Source organism: Dromiciops gliroides, chromosome 3, assembly GCF_019393635.1.
Source record: "Dromiciops gliroides isolate mDroGli1 chromosome 3, mDroGli1.pri, whole genome shotgun sequence".
Classification (NCBI taxonomy): Eukaryota; Metazoa; Chordata; class Mammalia; order Microbiotheria; family Microbiotheriidae; genus Dromiciops; species Dromiciops gliroides.
In genome coordinates this window covers 549193081-549219090 of record NC_057863.1, presented here as the reverse complement: position 1 = coordinate 549219090, position 26010 = coordinate 549193081, and the positions used below count along the sequence as shown (strand labels likewise).

Sequence of the window (26010 nt, the reverse complement as noted above, 5' to 3'; positions counted from 1 at the left end):
TCCAATAAGGTTCTTCAGTTTCTCATCATGATGTAGAGGTGACCCTGGGCTCTTAAAGGATACATGAAGGGAGGCCCAACCCAGCTGGAAAAGCTTCAAGTCTGGGCATGGAGACTGGCTGTGTGTCTAAATGCCTGAGGGAAGAGAAGCTCATCACTAAGAAGTTAGACATCAGGCAATGCATTTTTGGGTCATATAAACTATACTACAGACACTGTAGAAGTGTTCATTCAGGTGTGGAGATATTGCCATCTGTATCAATAGCAAGAACAAGGACACCAGTGAAATCATAGAGTATACATAACACATATGTTTCAAACTCTTGAAAGTTATGTAACTTTATCTGATATAAATTATTATTTATTCATGAACCTCAGAGCATGAGGAAATGGAAAGAGCTCTTGTCTTGACCTCAAAAGACATGGGATCAAGCCTTGGCACTTAAGAGTGTCGCCCCAGGCAAGTTACATGGTTTTCTCTGAGTTTCATTTTCCTCATCTGTACAATGGCAAGAGTGCTTGTACCACGTATCTGATGTTATTGTGGGGAAAACACAATTGTAGGGGTAAAAGCAGAGGAAGCACCAAGTAGTGGGAAACGCACCAGTCTCTTGGACATAAAATACCTATATTTGAGTGTGGATCTTACACTGATTAGCGGTGTGACTGGAGGCAAATCACACAGTTCTCTCATGTGTAACATTGGGATAATTCTTGCACTTCTAACATCAAAAGAGAAATGCTTTAGAATAACTTATTATAAATCAAACTGCTGGTTCATCTCTCTTCTGAAATGCAAGTACTTACATGCAGTAGACAAATATACAACAGCTGTAGATCATGGGTAGTTCATCCAATAACTACAAAAAGAAAAGACAAAATTTGAAACCACAAAATTTTAATAATTATTCATGTAAAAATGAACATGATAATAAAATTACAGAAAAACCATCCCATGTTGACCACTTTTTTGGGGGTATATGTATGAGAAATACATAATAGACGGAAGGCAACTTTGTGGGGAGGATGGCATATACGCCTATTGTATTGAACATAGTCATCATCTCACTTTCCACTGGGTATACTTTTTTTTTTTAAGGTGAGGCTAAGGCTTTAAAAATTCTTTAACAGTTCAGCAAATAAAAATTAAGCAGCTATTACATAGAATTTTGTGCTAGATAAGTCCCTGGTCTCAAAGAATTACAAATTAAAAGGGAGATATGGGATACATAAATAACTGCAATACAAAACAGAACATAAGGACATAAGAGGGAAAAAGTGCTATGCAAAGTCTGAGGAAAAAAAAGAATTTTTCACTAGGAAGATCAGAGAAGACTTCATAGAGATGTCCCACTTGAGCTGAGTCTTGAAGAACACTTAAGATTTGAATCAACAGAAAGGGGAATGGAGGGAAAAAGCCTGAGCAAAAGTATAGAATTAGGAGGACATAGGGCATGTAGGGGAAAAACAGTAGACCACTTTGCCTGGAACTTAAAGCACATAGAGAAGAACAGCTTAAGATAAGACTAGGGGGGCAGCTAGGTGGCGCAGTGGATAGAGCACCGGCCCTGGAGTCAGGAGTACCTGAGTTCAAATCTGGCCTCAGACACTTAACACTTACTAGCTGTGTGACCCTGGGCAAGTCACTTAACCCCAGTTGCCTCACTAAAAAACAAAACAAACAAACAAACAAACAAAAAACCCCAAAAGATAAGACTAGAAAGGTAGAATGGTAGAGATCCATCCAGAGTAGAGGTGTCAAACATGCTGCTCTCAATAATCCTGAGTGCAGAACCAGATTAACATGTGTGAGAAATAATTATTAATAACCAATATCTTGGAGGACCCAGAGATCTTTTGTCTAGGTAAGCTGAAGGACTTTGGCCTGCACAGCTATACCTAGATGAAAGGTATTTTGGGTGAGGCATCTTACATTCTTTCTCTGATATAATTTTTTTTTTTTTTTTGCAGGGCAGTGGCGGTTAAGTGACTTGCTCAGGGTCACACAGCTAGCAAGTGTCAAGTGTCTGAGGCCAGATTTGAACTCAGGTCCTTCTGAATCCAGGGCCGGTGCTTTATCCACTGTGCCACCTAACTGCCCCTCTCTGATATCATCTTACTAAGAGTTGAGTGACCTGAGTCACATATCCCTAAACTTCATTTTACTATAACCCATGTCCAATCATGTCAAACAATTAGATTTGCAGGATGTTAACCAATTAGATATGATTGCTATGTGATGGACATTGACCCCACCAACATTAAGTGTCTTTTGGTCTGAGAGAGAGGGTCAACAGACTTCCTTTTATTAATAACCTGCCGACCTATTAATAAAATGATTAAACTACCCAGAAATTGTCTCACATTTTTAATCATCACACATATAATTATGAAATATTTAACAAAATAAACAGAAATGCAATAGAACATAGATAATAGTAATGTGTTTTTCTAAGTCAATATGCAGCTGGATACATGGCCCCTGTTTTTACTTGAGTCTGACATTACTGTTCTAGAGTCTAAATTCTAGACCAGGTTTTCAAAGTGTGCCCTGCCTTAAGGCCCTTTTTTGTGGGGCAGGGGACAGGGTCAAAACTATTTTCATAGCAAGGAGTAATAATGGGATTTGAGCCCAGGTTTTCTGACTTTAAATTTAGTGCTCTATTCATTATGTCATGCTATAGAAAGCCTGGAATGCCAGGGGGTGGAGCTAGGCCTTAATTCCATAAGCAAGAAGAACTACTGCAGTGTTCTGAGCTAAGGCACAAGGAAGATCAGTCACTAGATATTAAAGATGGATTAGAATAGTGAGAAAATAGAGGCAGGCAGATCTGTTAAAAGGCTACTGCAATACTGTCATAATAGAGTTGAAAGGGATCTTAGAAATCAACTGAAGGCCAGGGAGAGCAGTTAGGTGGCTGGTAATGAGAGTCTACCCTAGAGTGATTCAGGCTCTAGATTAGAAAGGAAGTGATTATAGCAATATTAATTTTATGGGCCTGGCAAAATGACTGGCTATATGGAGAGAGCGCAAGCCTTAGAGAAAAACTGTTCTCTTCATCAGAGGTGTCAAACACATGGCCAGGCACGGTGGCCCTGCAATACTCCTAAATGTGCTAGAACCAGATTAAAACAGAATTGCAAAATATTTAACAAAATAAATAAAAACATAATAAAACAAAGAGAAAACCAATTTGTGGTTTTCTAAGTCAAAATGAGGCCACTTTAGTGGCTCCTGGTTCTGAGTTTGACAATCACTGTTCTATAATTCCTTGTTAACTGTGTCAGTAAAGAGAAATTAAAATAATTCAGTGTAAAGATGACTTTTAAAACAATAGTTTAAATATCACCTAAATGGCATTTATGGACACATGACCCCTACAAAGCTTCTTTATTTAATTATTAAAATGAAGCAGAAATGAAGAGATAATCTAGGAAGTCAGTAGAATAAATCACCTGAACCTTTATCTAATGAAAAGATCTAATATAAGTAAAAAAAAAAGACTCACAATTTATTATTACCTTTTTTTAAAAGTTTATTTATTTATTTTGGTGAAGCAATTGGGGTTATGTGACTTGCCCAGGGTCACACAGCTAGTAAGTGTCAAGCATCTGAGTCCAGATTTGACCTCAGGTACTCCTGATTCCAGGGCCGGTGCTCTATCCACTGCGCCACCTAGCTGCCCCTCAATTTATTATTTCCTTTCATCATCTCATTTGGTAGAAAAATGTTTATGATTAAAGATTTTTATAATGACTCACTTGAAAGCTACAATAAAAATTAAATAAAATTTTTGCTTTAGGGAGGCAAAAAGATAATTTTATTAAATTTGATGGCAATATTAATGTGCATGTCTTAAAAGAAGGGAATTTGAGGCAGCTAGGTGGCACAGTGGATAGAGCACTGGCCCTGGATTCAGGAGTACCTGAGTTCAAATCCGGCCTCAGACACTTAACACTTACTAGCTGTGTGACCCTGGGCAAGTCACTTAACCCCAATTGCCTCACCAAAAAAAAAAAAAAGGGAATTAAATAAAAATGCCTTGGAGCAATGCTTCTCAATAAGGCCAATAAAACTGCATTTAAAATAGCATTCTAAATACAATAAAGAGAATTTCCTTTTCTCTTTATTTTGTCCTCCAAGGATTAATGCAGAGTATACCAAATAGCTTAAAAGTACACTAAGACTTGTGAGATACCCTGCAATTATGGCTCATAGAGTAAGATTTAAAATTAAGATGATAGAATCTTTTCTTTTTATTAAAAGAAATTATTTTTTATCACGAACTTAACAGCAAACATAAACACTTCAGCACACAAATGTAACATCTCTGCTATCCTCTGGCAGAAGTGCAGGAGTCACATTATTAGCTTTAACTCTGCCTTGACCCTCCCCAGAACTTGAAAGTTTAGGTTTTTAAAGGCCATCAGAATGTAGCTAATCTTTGGCCAGTCAACAGCAAGCTGCCCTTTCAATTCCATCATTGCAATTTCTTCCCGTTTTCTAAAAATTATAATAATAAGTAGACATTTGTTTAACACATTTTTTTTTGGTTACAGCAACTCATAAACCTATCTACAAAAGTATAGTAATGTTATTGAAAATCTGCACTTGGGAGAGGGCAGCATGGGTTATTCTTTTTTTTTTTTTGGCGGGGCAATGAGGGTTAAGTGACTTGCCCAGGGTCACACAGCTAGTAAGTGTCAAATGTCTGAGGCCGAATTTGAACTCAGGTCTTCCTGAATCCAGGGCCGGTGCTTTATCCACTGTGCCACCTAGCTGCCCAGCATGGGTTATTCTGAAACAGTTATGTGTGTTTCTCTAAAGTGCTATTTCCAGGTGACAGTTTTTGGTGTTTTCCTGCAAAAGGGTAGATGCTACTAGACAAAAGAATACAGAAAGGCTTTTTGTAAAGGAAAGATAATGCAAAGTCTGACTATTGAGTAATATGGCCAGTTGTCTTTGTGACTCATAGGAACCTGCCTCATTTATTCCCCTCTTTGTATGCCAACTCTTGAATATACTCCTCTTCTACCATTAGATATCCAGTGGGATTCCTGGGGTATTCAGGGCATGCTAGAACCTCTGTTGTATTTAATTTATTTTGCAGGGCAACGAGGTTTAAGTGACTTGCCCAAGGTCACACAGCTAGTAAGTGTCAAGTGTCTGAGGTCAGATTTGAACTCAGGCCCTCCTGACTCTAGGGCCAGGGCTCTATCCACTGCACCACCTAGCTGTCCTAGAACCTCTGTTGAGAGAGCTTGCTGAACCATTTTCAGGGCTGCTCATCTACTTAGGGAGTCTGACTAGCACTTAACTCTCAACTGTGGCTCCCAAGAAGCTGTAGCATGCTCAGCAGCCACACTCCAGTAAAACCATCTTGGCAGGCAGGCTAAACCAGGCTGAGAGAGACCAATGGGCCTTAAACTTGTAGGTGATTCAGTGGGGTGTCTACTGTCAACATGTGAAGACTTCCTCCAGCAGAATGGGAGGATGAGAACAGTTTGTTCCAATGGTCATGAAGGCATCCAAAGCAGGCACTGTGGAGTACTTAGAGCTTAGTCTGCCATCAAAGACACCAAGGTCTTCCACTTTATCCCTGGCCATGGCCAGTCATCTTGACTTTTGTTTATCCACTGGCCTTTGATGACTCTGGAAGAGAGAGTAAGGCTGATGACTTTATGCAATTCTGCCTCACTTAAATCCAATTCAAGAAGCAGTCATGACATCACCTTGCGATATCATTGGTCCTCTTTGAAAATGAAGGACAAATAACAGAGATCCATTGTCTTCCAGATAACCTCAGTGACAGGTGCAGAATCTTCCAAATAAAACCTATTTATTAGGTAGGACCTACAGCAGTAAAAAGGCCATGCTGGGTGGTAGAGAAAACAGCACAGGACTTAGAATGAATAGATCTGGGTCTGCCTGATTTTGAGCATCACATGGTCCTTTTATCTCTTACTGTGCACCACCAATAGAGAAATGGAAGGAAGCCAAATACAGGATTAAGGACTAGCTTACATTTTTCTATGTTTCACGGGTTGCTGAAGAAAAACAATTCATCATCTAGTGACCAACCTGCTGGTAAAGTTCCTCTTTATACTCAGCCAAGCTAGTCCTCAAAGAGCAGGCTCAAACAATTTGTTCTGAGGACCATATTCAAAGTCCTTCTAGGACAGTAGAACCTGTCATAGATTGTGTTCCACTTGGACAGCCTTCAACATTCCAGGGTCAGTCACTTTCATATCACAATCATGCTCTGAGATATGACTTCTGTAGGGAAATTCTATTTAAAACATCTGATGAGATTCTCCTAATCAAATAAACATATGACTTAATATTTGGCAATAACTTTATGTAAAAGTGGGTAGTGGGAAGAATGGCAAACAATATTGTTTGGAAATATGGTTCATAATTAAGAAACAGAAAAGGCCAAAAGTTTATGACTACTCCGACACTTCAGACCTAAGTATCATTATTATTTTCAACAAGAATCAGAAAATGCCAGACACAGTGATTGGTTAATAACATAAAAAAAGCAAAATGGACTATATGACAGAGAAAAAACAGATGGTTATTATGAAGTAAATTATTTCTGAATCAGTTGTCTGGGCGCTGTCAGGCCATTAACTTATTCGAATAAATGTCAAAAGCAACATCATACTAGAAAAAAAGAGAAGAAGATATGAGATATATAATTACAACAGGTCCAATCTGTTCTATTAAATATTAGTGATCCAGAAAAAGGAGTTGCTGTTGTTCAGTCATTTCAGTCATGTTCAGCTATTTGTGACCCTATTTGGGGTTTTCTTGGCAAAGAAACTAGAGTGGTTTGCCATTTCCTTCTCCAGCTCATTTTAAAGATGAGGAAACTGAGGGAAACAGGGTTAAATTAATTGTCCAAGGTCACACAGCTAGTGAGTATCTGAGGCCACATTTGAACTCACATCTTCCTAACTCTAGGCCTGGTACTCTATCCACTGTACCATCTAGCTGCTCTAGAAAAAGGAGAAATAAAGGCTAAGCTATCAATATGGCCTAGAATCATTTCCTACAAAACTTAAAATGTTAGCCATTGACACAATGATGAATATAAAGAGCATATAAACTTCCTTGGTGTGTAAACACTCTTTATACAAGGACGACATGGAAGCCAATGGTAAGTACTGGTTTAGAATATAAAATAACTTACCAAATTTAATGAAGGAAAATGACAAATTATAAGTGGTATGACCTAAAAAATTCCCAGCAAATGGTGATGGAGTAAAAAACAGAGTCTACAGAAATCTTGGTATGAGACCAAGTTATGCCAGATCATTCCATGAGCACAAGATGACACTGGATGAATGGCAACAGAATGAAATAGAATGATTACATTAGCATTTATATAAAAACTATTTTCATCACTGCTGGCAGTAGAACCACCACTTTTGGACTATAAAAGCACTGCCTCTGATATGATGAAATGGTATTGAAGAGGGAAGAGAAGAAAAGATGAACCAGACAAAAATATACAAGAAATCCACGTGCAAAAATGTGAAAGCATTAAGGGACTGACTTTCAAGAATCTGATTGAGGGCTTGATACTAAAATATTGGAAAAAATCATAGATGACATTACCACTAAAATAGGCATCAGAGAGGATATAAATAACTACTAACCCTCATGCTTACTGTTATATCTCTACAAAATTATTATGATAATGACCTATATACATACTGATGGAAATGAGAAGAGAACAGGCATGAATGACTTCTTACCAAAGACTGGAAAGGTGCAAAGAATACATTATTGTGTTTATAGTTTATTGGCTTAAAAAACCACCCCACCTCATTTTGACTTGATAGAGTAAATACAACCTTAAAGGCTCTTCAACAAATGCTTCTATCATGCATATTAAGATGATATAAGTAAGATTCCTTGATAAGAGAGAAAATTGTGTTTGATGGACCCATAATTATTAATATTAAGTGAGGTAGAGAATAGTGAGTTATATTCTGGCAAAGTGTTTGCCACTGTTATGGATGATGTCCGGCAGGAATTGCAAATGGAAGAGGTATTTATTCCCTGTAGAAGGTGAAGTCCTCCAGATGCTCCTATTTATGAATAACATTCTAGTCAACTTTCTAAGATTGTAACTTGCAGAGAAGATGTTGACCTGCATTGGTAGAGGAAGTTTCTACACTTAGAATTCACTATACTACTGTCAACTGCATCAAATCAAATAACATGGTAGATATTCTTTACTGAGATCTATAAATACTTGAAGCATTTAGTTTACCTTCACAGGAAAGACAAAACAAAAACAAGTAGGTGAAGCATGCCTATTATCCACTTTCTAATAACAAACATTCATTAAGCACGTACTGCATACTAGGAGCTGTGCTAAGTGTTAAGGATATAAAGATAAAAGTGAAACTTTTCCTGCCCTCAAGGAGCTTACATTCTAAAAGAAGAGAACGTACAAAATAGAGAATGAGTAGATACAAAGTAACCTTAAAGAGCAGACACTAGTAGCTGGAGAGATGAGGCAAGATTTCTTACAGAAGGTGGCATTTGAGATTAGTCTTGAAGGAAACCAGATTAAATGAGTCAGTCCATCAATGCATATTTGGATAGAAAAAGCAGGTAGCCAAGTAATGGGCCAAGATGTGAATAGGAGAGTAGGTGAAACTCTATTTAGAACACTGTATATAATACTTTTAATGATTCCAAGCTTCTCTCTGAAACGCTCCCCCCCTTTTTTGGGCACTAACACTTTTTGCATGTACTATATGGCTACAAGTAAAGCAGTATTTCTATCTCTAAGGACCAAAACTGTGGGTCACTCAAAGTGCTATAAAAAGACATAGAGTAAACTGGCTACACAGACTACACCAAAAGTCTGAGGTCATTCAGGTGAAATATGATTAGAAAAGGAGAGAGACCTGTCATTTAGTAAGATCAAGAAGTAACAGATGGACAGACCAGAATGTTGACTGCATCCTAATCCTATGATATTTAAAGCTCTGGAATGAATCTTCCAGGAAATGGGGCAGATTCTTTGTTGGATTTTAGGGAGGATATGGGCAATGGTCTCAAAGCATAAAAAGGGACAGATGGGTTGCAATTAGTATTGCAGGAGATACTATCTAGACTGATTAAATCATAGATTCATTGAATGAAGTATACCCTTCCAAAATAATTTTACAGTCATAGGGCTCATCCCATCAAGTCTTAGCAATACCAATGAGGTCAAATTTGCCTCCCTGGGTTACATCTTTAGTCCTGCGCACACCCTTCAGCTTCACAGTGATAGAAGCAAAGAGTTAGAAAAGGAAGAAAACTATGAGTTACATGGTTTGTAGTTTATCCATAAACTTTACTATGATTGTACTTTAAATGTGAGTTTCTTGTTCAATGAATGATGAGTGGACATGCTTCCAGAGGAGCTGAATCTTAGGAATTCTGTCATCATGCTATAATTACAACTAGAACAAAGAGGGAAGTGACAACTAAATGGAAGGAGAGGCCACAGGTACTTTACGGAGAGGCATAAAAAGAAGTTAGCAGGTTTTTTTCCATATATTCAAAGGCAACAAGAAACATTATTTCATGGAATGGCTATAATACTGTGATGCAGCACTGATGATAAGAAATTATACAGTAACCATTAAAATAATTAATGTATGAATACCAACATCAGTTGCTGTGGATGGAGTAGAAAAATTCTATGAAGAACTTAGTAATACCCTCATATTAAATCAACATATACTCTGATGCCCAGTGGGAAAAAGGTGACGATGGTGAGTATATAGAAAAGCATGGTTCAGGAAAAAGGAGAGATGTTAAAGACTTGTAGGTTACAAAGAAACCTCAAGCTTCTAAATCATGAACACTTTTTTTTTGAGAAAACAAGTGACAACCATTTGAAAGGCTGAGCAATAAACAACATCACAAAAAACATGAAATGGACATTTTAACTGACAGGAAAATATTTGTTATTATATGGATGCTTTTCCTGAAACAGCCATCTGTGTATCGTTAGAACAGTAAGTTTTCAGGGCAAATATCAGAATTAGTAAAAGAGAAAGAAGAAAGAATAATAAAAAAGATATGACTTGTAATTGAAACAACTCAATCCTGGATTACTTAGACAATAATCAGCAATAAGAAATGTGAAATCATCTCTAAAATTTACAATGTTACCAATTAAAATACTTTTATAAAAGTTAAATGGCATAAATATATTGCCCCAACAAAAATGAAAGAGAATAGGAAAGAAGAAAAGAAGGAAGGAAGGGAGGGAGGGAGAAAAGAAGAAAAGGAATTTATATAGGGCCTGTGCTAAGTGTTTTACAAATATTATGTCATTTTATCCTCACAACAACCCTGGGAGATAGGTATTATTATTATTATTATTATCTCCATTTTTTAACTGAGGAAACTGAAGCAGACGTGGTTAAGTGGCTTGGCCTGGGGTCACAGAGCTAGAAAATTTCTGATGACCCCTTTGAACTCAGGTCTTCTTGGCTACAGGCTTAGATCTCTATCCATTTTACCACCCTGCTGCCCAGAAAGTGCTTTAGTCAGCAAATATTTGACTTGCTTGCCAAGTACAGAAAGAGATGGTGGCCAAAGGCAAAGAAGGTTTAGAATAAATTTGGTTGTAAATTTCTGTTTTGTTTTGTTTTTGTTTTTTCGGTGTGAGGCAATTGGGGTCAAGTGACTTGCTCAAGGTCACACAGCTAGTAAGTGTTAAGTGTCTGAGGCCGGATTTGAACTCAGGTCCTCCTCAATCCAGGGTTGGTGCTCTATCCACTGTGCCACCTAGCTGCCCCCCTGTAAATTTTTACAATGAAGGATGAGGATGATTGTAAGCAGTGTCATCTCAAAAAGTAGAAAAAAGCAGTGGAGATAAGCCCATTTTAAAGGAAGCTTCACAAGTGATCCAACTAGGTAAACTCATCCCAAGACCACTGAAGAATGAAAACGGAAGAAAGACAGCAAATAGAAAATGGAAAAAAAAATCTGCAATATTACTATAACAAACTGATTTCATCAATAAAGGACAGCAAGAACCACCATACTTGGACCCTAATATTATAGTCCTGATTTATAGAGTAGGTAGAAATAGTACTAAAAGAACTGACAGGAAATGCAGTTAGACTAAATGTATATCGGAGAGATTTATGCTGGAGATGCAAATGTGCTACATCTTCTATATGAGAATGTAAACAGTGGTCCCTTTATATGTGTATGCTTTACTTGAGTCCTGTATTTTTATGTCAAATTTTCTATGCAGCTTTGGTCTTTTCATCAGGGATGCTTGGGAGTTCTCTATTTAATTAAAAATCCATTTTTTCCTCTGTTGCTTTATATTCAGTTTTTCTGGGTAGGTTATTCTTAGTTGTAAGCTTAGAATCTTTGCCATTTGGACTATCACGCTTCAAGTTCTGTGCTTCTTTATCCTAGTGACCGCTAAGTCTTGTGTAATCCTGACTGAGGTTCCAGAGTACTTCAATTCTTTCTTTCTGGCTGCTTGCAGTATTGTTTTCCTTGAATTGGGAGCTCTGAATTTTGGCGATAATATTGTGGAGAATTTTGATTTTGGAGTTTCCTTCAGGAAATGACTGGTGGATTCTTTCAATTTCTACTTTGCCTTCTGGTTCTAAGAGATCTAGGCAGTTTTCTTTTATGGTTTTTTAAATGTAATGTCTAGGATCATTTTTTGGTCATGGCTTTCAAGGAAGTCTAGTGATTCTTTTTTTTTTTTTTTTTTTAGTGAGGCAATTGGGGTTGTGACTTGCCCAGGGTCACACAGCTAGTAAGTGTTAAGTGTCTGAGGCCGGGTTTGAACTCAGGTACTCCTGAATCCAGGGCCAGTGTTTTATCCACCGCATCACCTAGCTGCCCCAAGTCTAGTGATTCTTAAATAATTTCTCCTTGATCTGTTTTCTAGGTCAGTTGTTCTTCCTATGAGACAGTTACCATTTTCTTCTAGTTTTTTCAGTCTTTTGACTTTGTTTGATTATTTCTTGATGTCTCATGGAGCCACTAATTTCTATCTAGTTAAATCTAATTTTTAAGGAGTTATTTTCTATGCTAAGATTTTCTACCTCTTGTTCCAAGACATTAAGTCTCTTTTCATATCTTTTCCTGTTTTCTCCCGTCATGCTCTCTTGTTTTTGAGTCATTTTCTTCTTCTGGGTTTGTGTTTTGAGCTTCTCTGATGTCATAATAGCTTTTAATAATGTGATTTGTTTTCTCATTTTTCCAGGTTATTTCTTTTTTTTTTTTTTTTGGTGAGGCAATTGGGGTTAAGTGACTTGCCCAGGGTCACACAGCTAGTAAGTATTAAGTGTCTGAGGCTGGATTTGAACTCAGGTACTCCTGACTCCAGGCCCAGCACTCTATCCACTGCGCCACCTAGCTGCCCCCCAGGTTACTTCTTGACTTTGGACTTTTGTTACTGCTGGGTTCTGCATACCTTGCAGGTGTGTGTGTGTGTGTGTGTGTGTGTGTGTGTGTGTGTGTGGATGGGGGTGGGGTGGGGGTGGAAGTAGGAAGGGAAATGTCTGGCTTGAGCTTCTGCCCTCATAACTTTCTGCTGTTTTCATAACTCAGGCTGGGAGCCTGTACGCTTTTAGTGCTACCAAAGTGATGTAGGCTGGGATCTGGTCACTGCTTGTTGGCTCTGATTCAGGGTTGGGTCTACTTGCTTATTCCTGGCTGGGAATCTCAGTAGACTGCTACTGGACTAAGCTACTACTAGCTCATTGTGAGGTTCTGCAGATTCAGAGTGACTGAACTGCAGGCTCCTTTAATCTGGGACTCCTGTTTAGGTTATTCCACTGAAGGCTTCAGCGCTGGGTTTAGCTCCAACACTGAACTCCTCTTCTGCTCCTGGGATCAGAGTCACACTGCTATGGTTTGCTTCTGATATTTATTTGTTTCTCAGTACACAGGTAGGGCCCATGTTCTCCTCTGAGATCCTTTCCACTCGGGATTCTGTGATGCAGAGCTCCGTGGTGAGTGACAAATCTGCCAGATGGCACCTGTTCCTACACTAGTTCATGGATCTCTTTTTGCCCTGGGGCCCAGTCTCAGCCCTCTTTTAGTTCCTGTGTGTTGGAATGCTCTGCGAGCAGTGTGCTCCTGCCAAATCCTGTCCGGTATCCATAGACTTCTCTTTCTGTTTCCCTAAGCCTACCAGGGCCAGAAAAGTTACTCACCATGACTTTTTCTTGGTTTTCTTCATCAGGACTATGGTCTGGTGTACTTTCTAGATCTCTGTGGAAGAGATTTAGTGGGGAGGTATACTATATTGCTTCTAAATATTACATCATCTTGACTCTGCCTCCAGAGACACAACTGTGAAAGTGTTTTAGGATCAATATGCAAGGAATCTAAGGGGAGAAGATACTAAAGGAGTAGAAAAAACTCTGGACCATATTAATACCCCAAAAGAGAAAACTGAGAAGATTAGCAACTACTCAACTCTTTCTGTCTCTGACTCTCTCTGTCTCTCTCTCTCTATACATATATACACACACAAAGACACATATACATTTATTTATATATATATTTATATATGTGTGTATGTGTACATGTGCATATATACATACATACACAAGTATACATACACACAGATAGATATATCTGTATGTATGTGTGTGTGTTCTCCCAACTATATAATATCCCGAGTCATCTATAGGCAGAGTAAGGCCATCCTTGTTGGAATATTAACAGGCCACAAGGTAGTTTTCAAAGCGATATACACCAATGGATCCCTTCTTTACCACATAAATTCTTTGATGGTAGGGACTGTTTTTTCCTTTGTCTCCTACCTAGCACATAACATAAATCCCATTTTTTGTGTGTGTGTGTGGGGCAATGAGGGTTAAGTGACTTGCTCAGGGTCACACAGCTAGTAAGTGCCAAGTGACTGAGGTCGGATTTGAACTCGGGTCCTCCTGAATCCAGGACCGGTGCTTTATCCACTTCGCCACCTAGCTGCCCCCTAGCACATAACATAGCAGGCTCTAAATAGATGCTTGTTAATTGTCTGAAAGATGCTGAGAATATAAGATCACATTGTGTTTACTGTTTGATTATGAAAAAGTACTTGATTCAGGAGTGCAAAATGCTACTTTAAGTAAGGCTATTTTCTAACAATGTATCTTCCATCTACATACTTCAAAATCATTCAAGATTCTCTGAAAGACACAAGCATAACCCTTTTTGATGACCCTCTGATCTTAAATATAAGGTAAAAAATAAAACAGAGAGACATATGCTCTCCATGGTTTTTGCCATCTTTGTGGTAAACACTATAAAGAGATGGAAGAGACCCTGTTTAGAGGCCAAGTTGAAGAGGGTTTATTCTGGAGTTCCTCCAGATGTTCCCATTTGTAGATGACATTATGTTTGTTGTGTTGTGTTCCAGAAACTTAGCACATCGTCTTGGAAGAAATCTAGAAGCCTTCAAAAAAAGTCTGGCCTGACCAGTACCATAAGAAGGTCCAAATGGATCAATTTCCTGGATCACCACATACAATTGGATGGAAAACCTATAAAGGTTGTCCGTCAATATGCACAACTAGGACCTTCAGTACTGATGGATGTTAAGGTTAGCTCAGAGTTGAAAAGGAGCTGGTGAGTAGATTAGAATGTCTTTGGGAAATTGCAAAGCTCCTTTAAGGACCCTAAGCTTCCCACAGAAATAAAGGCCTATCTTTTTATGCTATCACTCTACCCATGTTGTTGGGTGACAGAAGAACATGGAACATTCTTTCCATGGAATCTAGCTTGGTGGATCTACCAAAACTTGGTAAACTTGTTGTGTTTGTTTTTTTTACTCCCTTTCTCTTTTCAGTTTTGAAAAAAATTAATAACTAAAATCACTTATGGAGTAAGATGATAAGTATGTAAGAGCTGAACTAATGGGAATTATAGCCAAGATTCTGTGAAATTCATTCAATAATTTAAGTAACAAAGTATTTAATGAGCTTCTGTTAATTGTAATAATAGTGATAAAAGTTCATATTTATATAGTATTTCATGGTTAACAAAGTGCCTTATATATGCCTTTTCATTCACAACAATTCTTTGAGTATAGGTAGGGTGTTACTGTCCTATTTTATAGACAAGAAAATATTTATATATTTTTGAGCACTTCTAACTAGAAGGTTAAAAGTGAAGCTCATGGGGCAGCTAGGTGGCGCAGTGGATAGAGCACCAGCCCTGGAGTCAGGAGGACCTGAGTTCAAATCTAGCCTCAGACACTTAACACTTATTAGCTGTGTGACCCTAGGCAAGTCACTTAACCCCAATTACCTCACACACACACACACACAAAAGTGAAGCTCACACTTGGGATGCTATCAATTCAATAAACATTTATTAAGTGCCTATAAAGTGTCAGGGAATGTGCTAAGTGTTAGGCCCACAGAGGCAAAAATAATAGCCCTTGACCTCAAAGAGCACCATGTTGAAACTAGGGGGATGCAACATATCCATAGATAAGGAAGTACTAGGTAATTTGAGGTGGGATCAGGGAAGATTTTATATAGAAGATGGATTTAAGAAGAGGGAACTTGGATTCAGAGAAATCAATTAGGAGGTTATTTATCATAATAGTTTAGGTCAAAGGTAAGGAGCCTAAACCTCAGTTGTGGCTATGTAAGTGAAAAGAAGGAGATGGATGCAAGAGATGTGATAGAATCAATAGGATTTGGTCATTGTTAGGATAATGGGTGAGAGGGGAGAGTCAAGGATAACCATGAGGTTATGAATGAGGTTAACTAGGAGGATAGAGTGGGAAGTCTGGAGGAAGGAGAGTTCAAGAAGGAAGATAGGGAATTCTATTTTGGACATTCTGAATATCAGATGCTAATAGAACAGTCAAGTATATATGTCTAATAGACAGCTGATGCTAGGGGTTTGGAACTTCTGAGAAAGACTGGGCACAGAAATATGGATTTGGAGTAACTTTTTTAATGTTAATGTCAAATAACTTAAGGACCGGATGGATTTAGTATTAAGACCTCCTATGAGACAGAGATGAGAAGGGGAGTCATTCCAGGCCTCAGGGACAGTAAGTCCAACAACATAGAGGAGAGATAAGAGTGTTGTAGGTGAGGAAGAGAGAGAAGACAAGTCTGGCTTAACAATAGAGTGCAGGAAGGGGAATAATGTAAAATAAGTCTGGAAAGATAAATTGGGGCCAGGCTCTGAAGGATTTTAAAAGTCAAATAGAGGATTTGCTAGAGACTATATATATTTTTATCCACAGGCATAAAAGTGAGCCACTGGAGTTTATTGAATAGGGGAATGACATAGAGCTATGCTTAAGGAAAATCACCTTGGCAGCTGTGTAAGGTTGGAATGGGTCTTAGAACATAGAACATATAAAGTGAGAACTTGAAGAAACCTAACATAGAATGTCAGAATTGGGTGGGCCTTTAGAACTTAAAACAAAGAATGCTCGAGTTGGAAAGAACTTTAGACTCAATCAATCTCAATCAAAAAGCATCTCTCCTACTATGGATTGGGCTAGGTACTGGGAATATCAAGACAAAAGGGAACTAGTTCTTGACCTCAAGGAGATTATGGGAGAGACAGCATCAATGTATGTTTAGGTATATACAAAATAGATACAAGGTGATCTATATCTCGTCCAACTCCACCCCCCACCCCCACCAACTTTACAGTTAAGGAAATCTAGGCCCAGGGAGGGACAGTGACAAGATGTCTTTTTGATTCTCAGCCCAGGGCTCTAACACACAGCAAACAGTGCCACAAACTGGTTTGTGGAATTTTGTAAGTATGGACCCCATTTGCTCTTCACCCCTTCCAATCTCTCAAGGTCTCACTTCTTACAGATATACAAATTCCCAAGACAAGTTCCAAACTGATAGGCCAACTCGGGTGCTGGAGTGGGGGGTGGGGGATATAGCAAGGGCAGAGTGTGTGGGGCTGCTTTTCTTTGGCTTTCTCAGCACTCTCCACTGCTGTGCATTAAGGGAAAAAATACATGCCTGTTCAGACCTAGTTGGCGTTACTGACCTGCATTTCATACTGCAGAGTCATGTGGAAGCACCACGATCCCAATCCTACCACTGAAATTGAAACAAAGAAAAAAAACAATTAGCACGAAATCTGGGCTGGAGGAGAAGAGGGTGTAGAGGAACTTTGAAACAAAGCAGGGCATCATCACCAGTGCTCTTTTCACAAAAAACAAATTTCAGGGAGAATTTGAAAGTTCTAGTGGAATGCACGGATGGAATTTTTGCAAGCAAAACACTCCATCAGTTAACTCACTAGTTAGGTTGTGTCCCTGGGCACATCCTGGTATAGAAGAAACCAGGTTGTATGAGCAGAACCACTGGGGAAAAAGCTTTGACCTTTCTGGCATGATGAGATATTTCAGCTGATTTGTTAAGTCATACAATACACCTTTACCCTTAAGGATTTGAAGGGAGATGACTGGTATCTAATTAATTCTAACTGGAGAAATCTGGAAGTGGATTGTTAGTGTACTGATTTAAATGTAAAATGAAAAAAAATGTGCTGGTGTATTTTTTCCACTCACAGAAATAAAGAAATGGGACTGGTGTCTTGCTTTAAGTGGAGAATAAAGGAAGTGGGACAACTGGTGTCAATGAATTTCAGAAGAAAAGGTCAGTGTTCAATTGGAAAATAAAGAAGTGGAATGGCTTATAGATTTTTTGAACTGAAGAATGAAGGAAATGGAATGACAGGAAGAGGAATTCAATGAGAGAAACAAAGAGAGATGAAGGATGTTTGGTGTATGATTTCAATGGAAGAAGTAAAGAAGTTTTATGACATTCAAGAGTAAAAGGTGTATAAATTAAGAAAAAAGAAGAGAACTGGAACTGGACCACCCTGAGGTGAATGGAATGAGTCCTTATGCCCTTCTTTACACATTGCTTCTTCACAACTTTCATATTTTCTCTACAGCTATTGAATTTAGTAGCTATAATCCCTTTAAATTCGAAACAAATGTAAAGTACTATGGCCATCATAAGGAATATGTGGAGCACAAATCCCTGTCAGCTCTTTCATTGGTCAGGGGGAAGCTGCAAATCAAATATAGACTAGACAAAATTAGGTAGTATAACTGCTGATTACACATGCATCCTAAATTACATATTTTGTCACAAACTACAATCCTGCATTTCCATGGCCTGCTGGACAACTCCATCTAAATGACCCACAAGCACCTTAAATTCAACATATCTACAATTGATCATTATCCTTCCTCCAAAATCTGTTCCTCCCTGTTATTTGCCTGTTTCTGTCTATGGTTCCATCATTATACGCTCCCACTCAATCAGGGTGAAATCTCCCTCAGCCCCCTCTGAGCACCACGTACCCCTCTACTCATTAGCTGAGGTCTGCACCTCAAAATTCACCCAAAAAAGTGAGGCTATTAGCTGAGAGCTTACATCTTCTACTGCTCAGATGTTTTCTCCCACTATTTCCTCCTTCATACCTGTCTCAAATGAAATAGTAGCTCCTTTCCTTTCCAAAGCAACCACTTTGACATGCACCCTTCATCCCATCCCCTCCCATCTTGTTCACAGATTGACTGCATCATAATCTACATCTCTCTATAATCTTCAGTCTTTCCCTTTATACTGGTTCCTTCTCTGCTGCCTGCTAACACGGGAGTATGGCTCTCTCTTAAAAACCCTCAGTTGATCTGACCATACCTGATAGCTAGCATCCTATAGTTCCCCCCTTTAATCAATTGGAGAAAATTATCTATACCAGATGCCTCTACTCCCTCTCCTTTCACTAGATTATTTTTTAAAATCCAATTTTATTTTATATTCAGTTCCAAATTCTTTTCCTTTCTATCTGCTCTATGCTTGTCACTCATTGAGAAGGCAAGAAAAACAAAACCCATTACAAATATGTATAGACATGCATTCTGAGACCTTCAGTTCTCTTTCTGGAGATGGATAGCAGGTTTCACAATTATTCCTTTCAAATTATGGTTGGTCAACAAGTGGATTAGTTAGTAATCCTTCCAAAGTTGATTATTTTTACAATATTGTGTTACTATATAAATTGTTCTCTTGGTTTTGCTCCTTTCATTTTGCATCAATTCATAAATGTCTTCCCAGGTTTTTCTGAAACTATCTCCATCATTTCTTATAGAACAAGAATATTCCATCACATTCATTTACCATAACTTGTTTAGCTAGTTCCCAACTGATGAGCATCCCCTCAGTTCCAATTCTCGAGTACCACAAAAAAGCTGCTATAAATATTTTTGTGCATATAGGCCCTTTTCTTCTTTCTTTGCTCTCTTTGGGTATAGACCTAGTAGTGGTATCACTGGATAAAAGCATATATACAGGGGCAGCTAGATGGCGCAGTGGATAGAGCACCGGCCCTGGAGTCAGGAATACCTGAGTTCTTATCGGGCCTCAGACACTTAACACTTACTAGTTGTGTGACCCTAGGCAAGTCGCTTAACCCCAATTGCCTCACTAAAAAAAAAAAAAAAAAAGAAAAGCATATATATAGCTTAATAGCTGTTTGAGTAGAGTTCCAAATTGCTGTCCAGAATGGTTAGACTAGTTCACAGTTCTACCAACTGTGCATTATTAGTGTACCGATTGCCCCACATGTCCTCCAGCATTTGTCATTTTCCTTTTTTGTTATTTTAGCTAATCTGATGGGTATGAGGTGGTACCTCAGAGGTGCTTTAATTCCTCTAATAGTGATGTAGAGCATTTTTCATGTAACTATAGATTGCTCTGATTTATTTCTCTGAAAACTTCCTATTCATATCCTTGACCTTCATTCAATTGGGAAATAGTTCTTACTTATTCTTGTAAATTTGGTTCTGTTCCCTATATATTTTAGAAATGAGACCCTTATCAGAGGAATTTGCTGCAAAGATTTTTTTAAAAAACCCAATTTCCTGTTTTTCTTCTAAATTTAGCTGTATTAGTTTTGTTTAATAAATTTTACTTCTTGTGAACCTCTCTTTGTTTCATCATGAACTCTTCCCCCATCCATAGATCTGATAGGTAATTTTTTTCATGCTCCACTAATTTGTTTATGGTATCACCTTTTATATTTAAATCACATACCCACTTTGAGTTTATCTTGGTATACTGTGGAGATGCTGATCTATGCCTAGTTTCTGTCAGATTACTTTTGTAGTCTGTCAAATCTACTTGTATTTTGGCTAAATACTGAGTTCTCCCACCAATAGCTGAATTCTTTGGGTTTTACCAAACACCAGGTTGCTATACTACTTTGCTTCTGTATATTGTGAACCTAATATGAGATGTGATATTGCTAGTCTTCTTTCCTTCCTGTTTTTTTCATTATTGCTCTTAATATTCTGACCTGTTATTCCTCTGGATAAATTATGTTATGATTTTTTTCTACCTATATAAAGTATATTTGTAATTTGATTTTCATGTAACTAAATTAATTTAGGTAGTTTATATTTTTATTATATTGGCTTGGCCTTCTCATGAACAATTAATATTTCTCCAATTATTTAGATGTCTTTATTTGTATGAAGAATGTTTTGTAATTGTTTTGTAACTGTGTACATATAGTTCTCTATGTTTCCCTTGGCAGACTCTCAAGTATTTTGTACTATCTGTAGTTACTTTAAATGGAAATTTTCTATCTCTTCCTGCTGGATTTTGTTGATAATTTATAGAAATGCAATTATTTATGTGGGTTTATTTTAATCCTTCAATGCCTGAAGTTGTTAGTTGTTTTTATTTGCATTTTAGTTGACCCTCTAGGATTCTCTAAGTAAACTATCATAACATCTTCGAAGAGTGATACTGTTTCCTCAAGGCCTATGCTTATTTCATATTGTTGGAGTCTGATTGCTAATCCATTCTACCATCTTCTTTTATGGGAGAGTTCATCCCATGATCGCTAACTCTGTATTTTCCTACATCTTATTCACTGTACTTATCCTTCTCTTTTCTATACTATCCTCTAAGAGTGCATTTTGCTTCTGACCATTGCCTCCCTTAATCTACTTTCCTTTTATTCTCCCCTCAACCCTATCCCTCCTACTTCCCTGCTGGTTAATATAAATCTGTGCACTCAACTGTATGTGTATATGTATTTCCCCCACCTTGAACTAGTTCAAATGAGAGTGAGGGTCAAGTGTTAACCAGTCCTTCTGCCCATTGCCCCTTCCATTGTATAAATTCTTCCTTGGGCACCACATTTATGTGAGGTGATTTTCTCCATTCTTCCTTACCCTTCCCCCTTTCCTCAGCGAATTCTTCTTCCCCACCCATTCCATTCTTCTCTGATCATTCAAACAAAACAGAATCACACCCACGCTTTCTGTCTAATTAGATTCCCTCTCAGATCCATGGTGATGATCAAGTTCTGAGGGGTTACATGTAGCCGCTCCCCATATAATAATATAAACAGCTTAACCTTTTAAAATTCCTTATGATTCCTCATTCACACAATTTTTTATGCATTTCAAGTCCTACGTCTGAATGTCAAATTTTCTATTCACCTCTGGTTCTTTAATCTGGAATGCTTGAATATCCTCTATTTAATTAAATATCTTCCTGAAGGATTATAATCAGTTTTGCTGGGTAGGTTATTCTTGGTTATAATCCTTGTTCCTTTGCCTTCACAGGAATATACTTTAATTCTTTCTTTCTGACCCCATGATGTATTTTCTCCCTGACCTGAGAGTTTGGGATTCTATGATATTTCTGGAAACTTTCATTTTGTGTTCTCCCCCCCCCCCCCCAGGAGGTGACTGGTAGATTCTATTTTCCTCTGGTTAAGATATCTAGAAAGTTTTCCTTTATAATTTCTTGAAGTATGATGTTGGACTCTTTTTTTTTTCCATGATTTTCAAGCTAGTCCAATGATTTTTAAATTATCTCCAAATCTATTTTCTAGGTTAGTTGTTTTTCCTATCTGCTATTTCATATTTTCCTCTATTTTTCAATCTTTTGACTTTGTTTTATTATTTCTTAATGTCTAATTGAATCATAAACTTTCATTTGGGTGATTCTAGTTTTTAAGATGCGGGGGTTGTTTTTGTTTTTGTTTTTTTAGTAAGGTTTTGTACTTCTTTTACCAAGTTGTTAATTTTTTCCCCCTGACTTTCTTGGGTAGTTTTTATTTCTTTTCCCATTTTTTCCTCTACCACTTTTATTTGGTGTACACACACACACACACACACACACACACACACACACACACACACATTATATATATGTATATTTATCTCTTATCTCTTTCTCTAGCTCTTGCTTTAACTCTTCTAGGAGTTATTGTTGGATTTGTATCTAATCTGCATTTTTCTTTGAGGCTTTGCTTGTAGAGTTTCAAGTCCTTATCTTCTTTTATATTTGTGTCTTGAGCTTTTCTGTAACCATAGTAGCTCTTTATAGTTGGGTTCTTTCTTTTTTTGGGGAGGAGGAGGGTTTGCTCATTCTTCCAGCCTATTTATGGATTTTGACTTAAGATTTGATATTAATATTTGAGTCTGCTCAGTTCTGAGAAGGGGTGGTATCTGGCCTGAGTGTCTGGGCTTACACACCTTAGTCTTGGGTCTTTGCAAGTTTTCAGTGCTTCCAAAGTGATGTGATCCAGGGAGACATCTGTTCACTGCCCTTAGGATCTGAGATCTGCACGTTTTTTGAGTCTGTTGGCTTGTGTGTTGTTGAGTTAAGACTGTTGCTGAATTCACTGTTACTCCAGTGGGAAGTTCTACAGGTTCAGAGTGACTGAACTGCTAGCTCCACTTTGGTTTTGGTCTCTTGCCCCGGTTTTTCAACTGCAGGCTTATGTGCTGGGGTAGGTGGCACAGTGGATAGAACACTGGGCCCGGAGTTAGGAACACTCATCTTTCTGAGTTCAAATCTTATCTTAGATACTTACTAGCTGTGTGCTCCTGGGTAAGTTACTTCATCCTGTTTGCCTCAGTTTCCTCATCTATAAAATGAGCTGGAGAAGGAGATGGCAAACCACTCTAGTTTCTTTTCCCCAAAACTCCCACCCCAAACCCCAAACCAAATGTGGTCACATGACTGAACAACAAAATGGTTCGAAGTGAGTCACTATGCTGCTCCTGGGCTCAGAGCCACATGGTTAAATTTCTGGAATTTGTGCTCAGTATTCAGCTAGGGCCACGCTCCTCTCTACCCTAACTCTGTGACCTGGAACTGAGGAATGGAAGACAGAGCTGCCAGAATACACCCATTCTCTCTCCTAGTGCTAGTTCAGGGGTTCCCTGGGTTCTCTTTCTGCCCTGGTCCTTCCTCCCCTCGTGCTCTATCTAGGTTCTCTTTCAGTCCCTGGGCTCTAGGATGCTCCTACTCTGCCACTGTGCTGGCACTCTTGGTCAGCCCCCAACACAGTGTCTGCAGACCTCTCTGTTTGTCTTCCTAAGTTGTCCTCTGTTGGGAAAATGACTCACTGAGACTTTTTTTTAAAACTGATTTTACCACTCAGAAGTCACTCTAGCGTGTTTTATGGATTCCTGTGGTGGTGGTATATTCCCTCTCACTCTGCCTTTTATTAGATTCCGAACTCTGGATATGTAGTTGATCTCATTCAAATGAAAACACTTTCTATAAAGTTACCAATGATTTCTCAATTGCCAAATCTAATAGCCTTTTCTCAGTCATTGTTCTTGGCTCAGTCACAGTCTCTGACACTGCTGCTTGTGATCTCCTAAATAGTCTCATCTCTCTAAGTTTTAATGATACTGTTCTCCTTGTTCTACTCCTACCTGTCTGACCAATCCTTCATGATCCCCTTTGTGGGATCCTCATCCGGGTGACATCCACTAACCACATGGCATCTCCCAAAGCTTTGTCCCGAGTCCTCTTGACTTCTTCCTTTATACTTTTTCCACTTGTTGATTTTTTTTTTTTGCAGGCAACGAGGGTTAAGTGACTTGCCCAGGGTCACACAGCTAGTAAGTGTCAAGTGTCTGAGGCTGGATTTGAACTCAGGTCCTCCTGAATCCAGGGCCGGTGCTTTAACCACTGCGCCATCTAGCTGCCCCTTCTACTTGTTGATTTTGATCTCGTTGGCTCCTTTAGGTCCATGTCTTCAGCTCTAGTCCCACAACATCAACTGCCTCCTAAAGATCTCAAACTCAGCAGGTCCAAAACAGAACTAACTTTCCCCTAAAAGCTTCCCCTTTTCCAAACCTTCCTATTACTATTGAAGGCATCACCCTTGACTCCCCCCGCACAGTTATGCCACAAATCCAAACAACTGCCGAATATTGTCAATTTACCTGCATAAAATCTATAGGTGTTCCCTTCTCTCCATTCACGTGGCCACCAGGCTAGTACAGGCCTTCAGCACTTCTTATCTGGACTACTGTAGCAGTCTTCTAACTGGTATTCCTTCTTCAACTGTCTTCCCCCTCCTAATCTCACTTTTCCTAACGTGTAGGCCTGACCAAGTTATACTCTTGATACATGCCAGTGACACTCTATGGTTTTCAGGACCAAATAGAAAATGCTCTTTGTGGTATTTATAGTCATTCATAACCTGTTCCCTTCTTCCCTCTCCAGTCTTCTACTTTATTGTCCTACTCCTGCTCTATGATCCAGCTACTCTTGGATACCCGATTTTCCTCTTACATGAAACTAACACACACTCTCACTCACTCTCTCTCTCTCTCTCTCTCCCCCCATCCCTCCATCCTCTGTGCCATTGTACTAGCTATGCCCCATCCCCATAATGCTCTCTCCTCACCTGTGACTCCAATAATGGCTTAGCTTTCTTCAAGACTAAGCTCAAACTCTACTTCCGCAGGAGGCCTTGACTAGTCTCTTCTCTGCCCCTCCCCACCCCGCTTTAACTACTAATGCTTCCCTCAGTGTTTATCTTCCATATCTTGTACTTAGAAAGTTGATGCTGGGTTGTCTCTTCATTAGAATGTGAACATCTGATGTCAGGGATTTTTTCCCACTCCCTTTGTATCCCCAGCACTTAACATAGTGCCTTACACATAGTGACTGGTGAAAAAATCTGTTGCTTGACTGTCTGGTCCTCAGTTTGGGCCTACTTTCTCCTACTTCTGTGAATTTGTGTGGGTCATCTCACATGCTTGAAAAATACCCTCAACAATTTTGCTTCCTGAAATCCTTCTCTTCTTTCAAGGTTCAACTCAGGTGTTATAACCTCCATGACCTTTTCTGATTCCTCTAGCTAAAAGCTACCTCCCATCTTAAGTTTTCTTATTGTATTTTCTGTTTCTGTTAGTCAGGAGATACAGATTAAAATCCTGAACCTGCCAATAATTAGTCAACTGACCCGCCCTGAGCACAAGTTTTCCCATTTGCAAAATGACAGGGTTAGCCTTGAAATCTTGAAGTTATCTTTCACATGGGCATTTATTTTATGCTCTAAGATTGATTTTAGCTGGCTTACATTTTTTATGATGCATCTTAATGCTGATGTTCTATGAGTAAATGAAATATTGACTCTCTGCTTTAACTTTTAAAGTCTAATATACTTGAATCATATCTAATTTTTTTCCTTCTGGAACTTAGGTAGTAGATGTGGTTTTGAGGGGAGAGCTGCCCTTTGAACCAGAAGGAGGTACTATGCTCTAGGAGGAGGGATGTGGGAAGTGGGGAAAAAAAGAAAGAGAATTTTGATATTTTAGCAATTTGCTAAAACTGGAGTGGGAAATGGCTTCTAGATATATGAAATATGGGAAAGAAAATCAAGTGAAACAGAAAAGCAAAAAAAAATTAAAGTAATTATGTTTATCAGGCCTGTGTCTTGGGGAAATTGGTATGTTTCAAAGACAAGAAAATATTTCAGGCTGTCCAGTAAACAGCAACTTCTTTATGAAAGCATACCACCAAAATAGCAATTGAGAAGCTCCACCGAAGTCAATTAAGTCTGCATGACTCATTTTAATAAGGGTAAGTTTATTTATGTATCTTGTGATGAAAATGAAGCTATCATTTAAGGCTGAAATAAGATCTATCTTCAGAA

At 38.5% G+C, this 26010-nt stretch overlaps 1 protein-coding gene across 2 annotated transcripts in view; it reads right to left on the bottom strand.

Annotated features, from left to right (window-relative positions):
* Nucleotides 1-26010, bottom strand: part of ACER3 (alkaline ceramidase 3) — a 216768-nt gene that overhangs the window by 79016 nt on the left and 111742 nt on the right. Inside the window, exons 3-4 of one of the 2 annotated variants that reach the window (XM_043998252.1) lie at nucleotides 17053-17105; nucleotides 807-859 (exon numbers count right to left, since the gene is read on the bottom strand). In XM_043998252.1, the coding sequence (XP_043854187.1) occupies nucleotides 807-859; nucleotides 17053-17105 (106 nt within the window). The remainder of the gene's footprint in view (nucleotides 1-806; nucleotides 860-17052; nucleotides 17106-26010) is intronic. The other variant, XM_043998253.1, reaches the window with a different exon arrangement.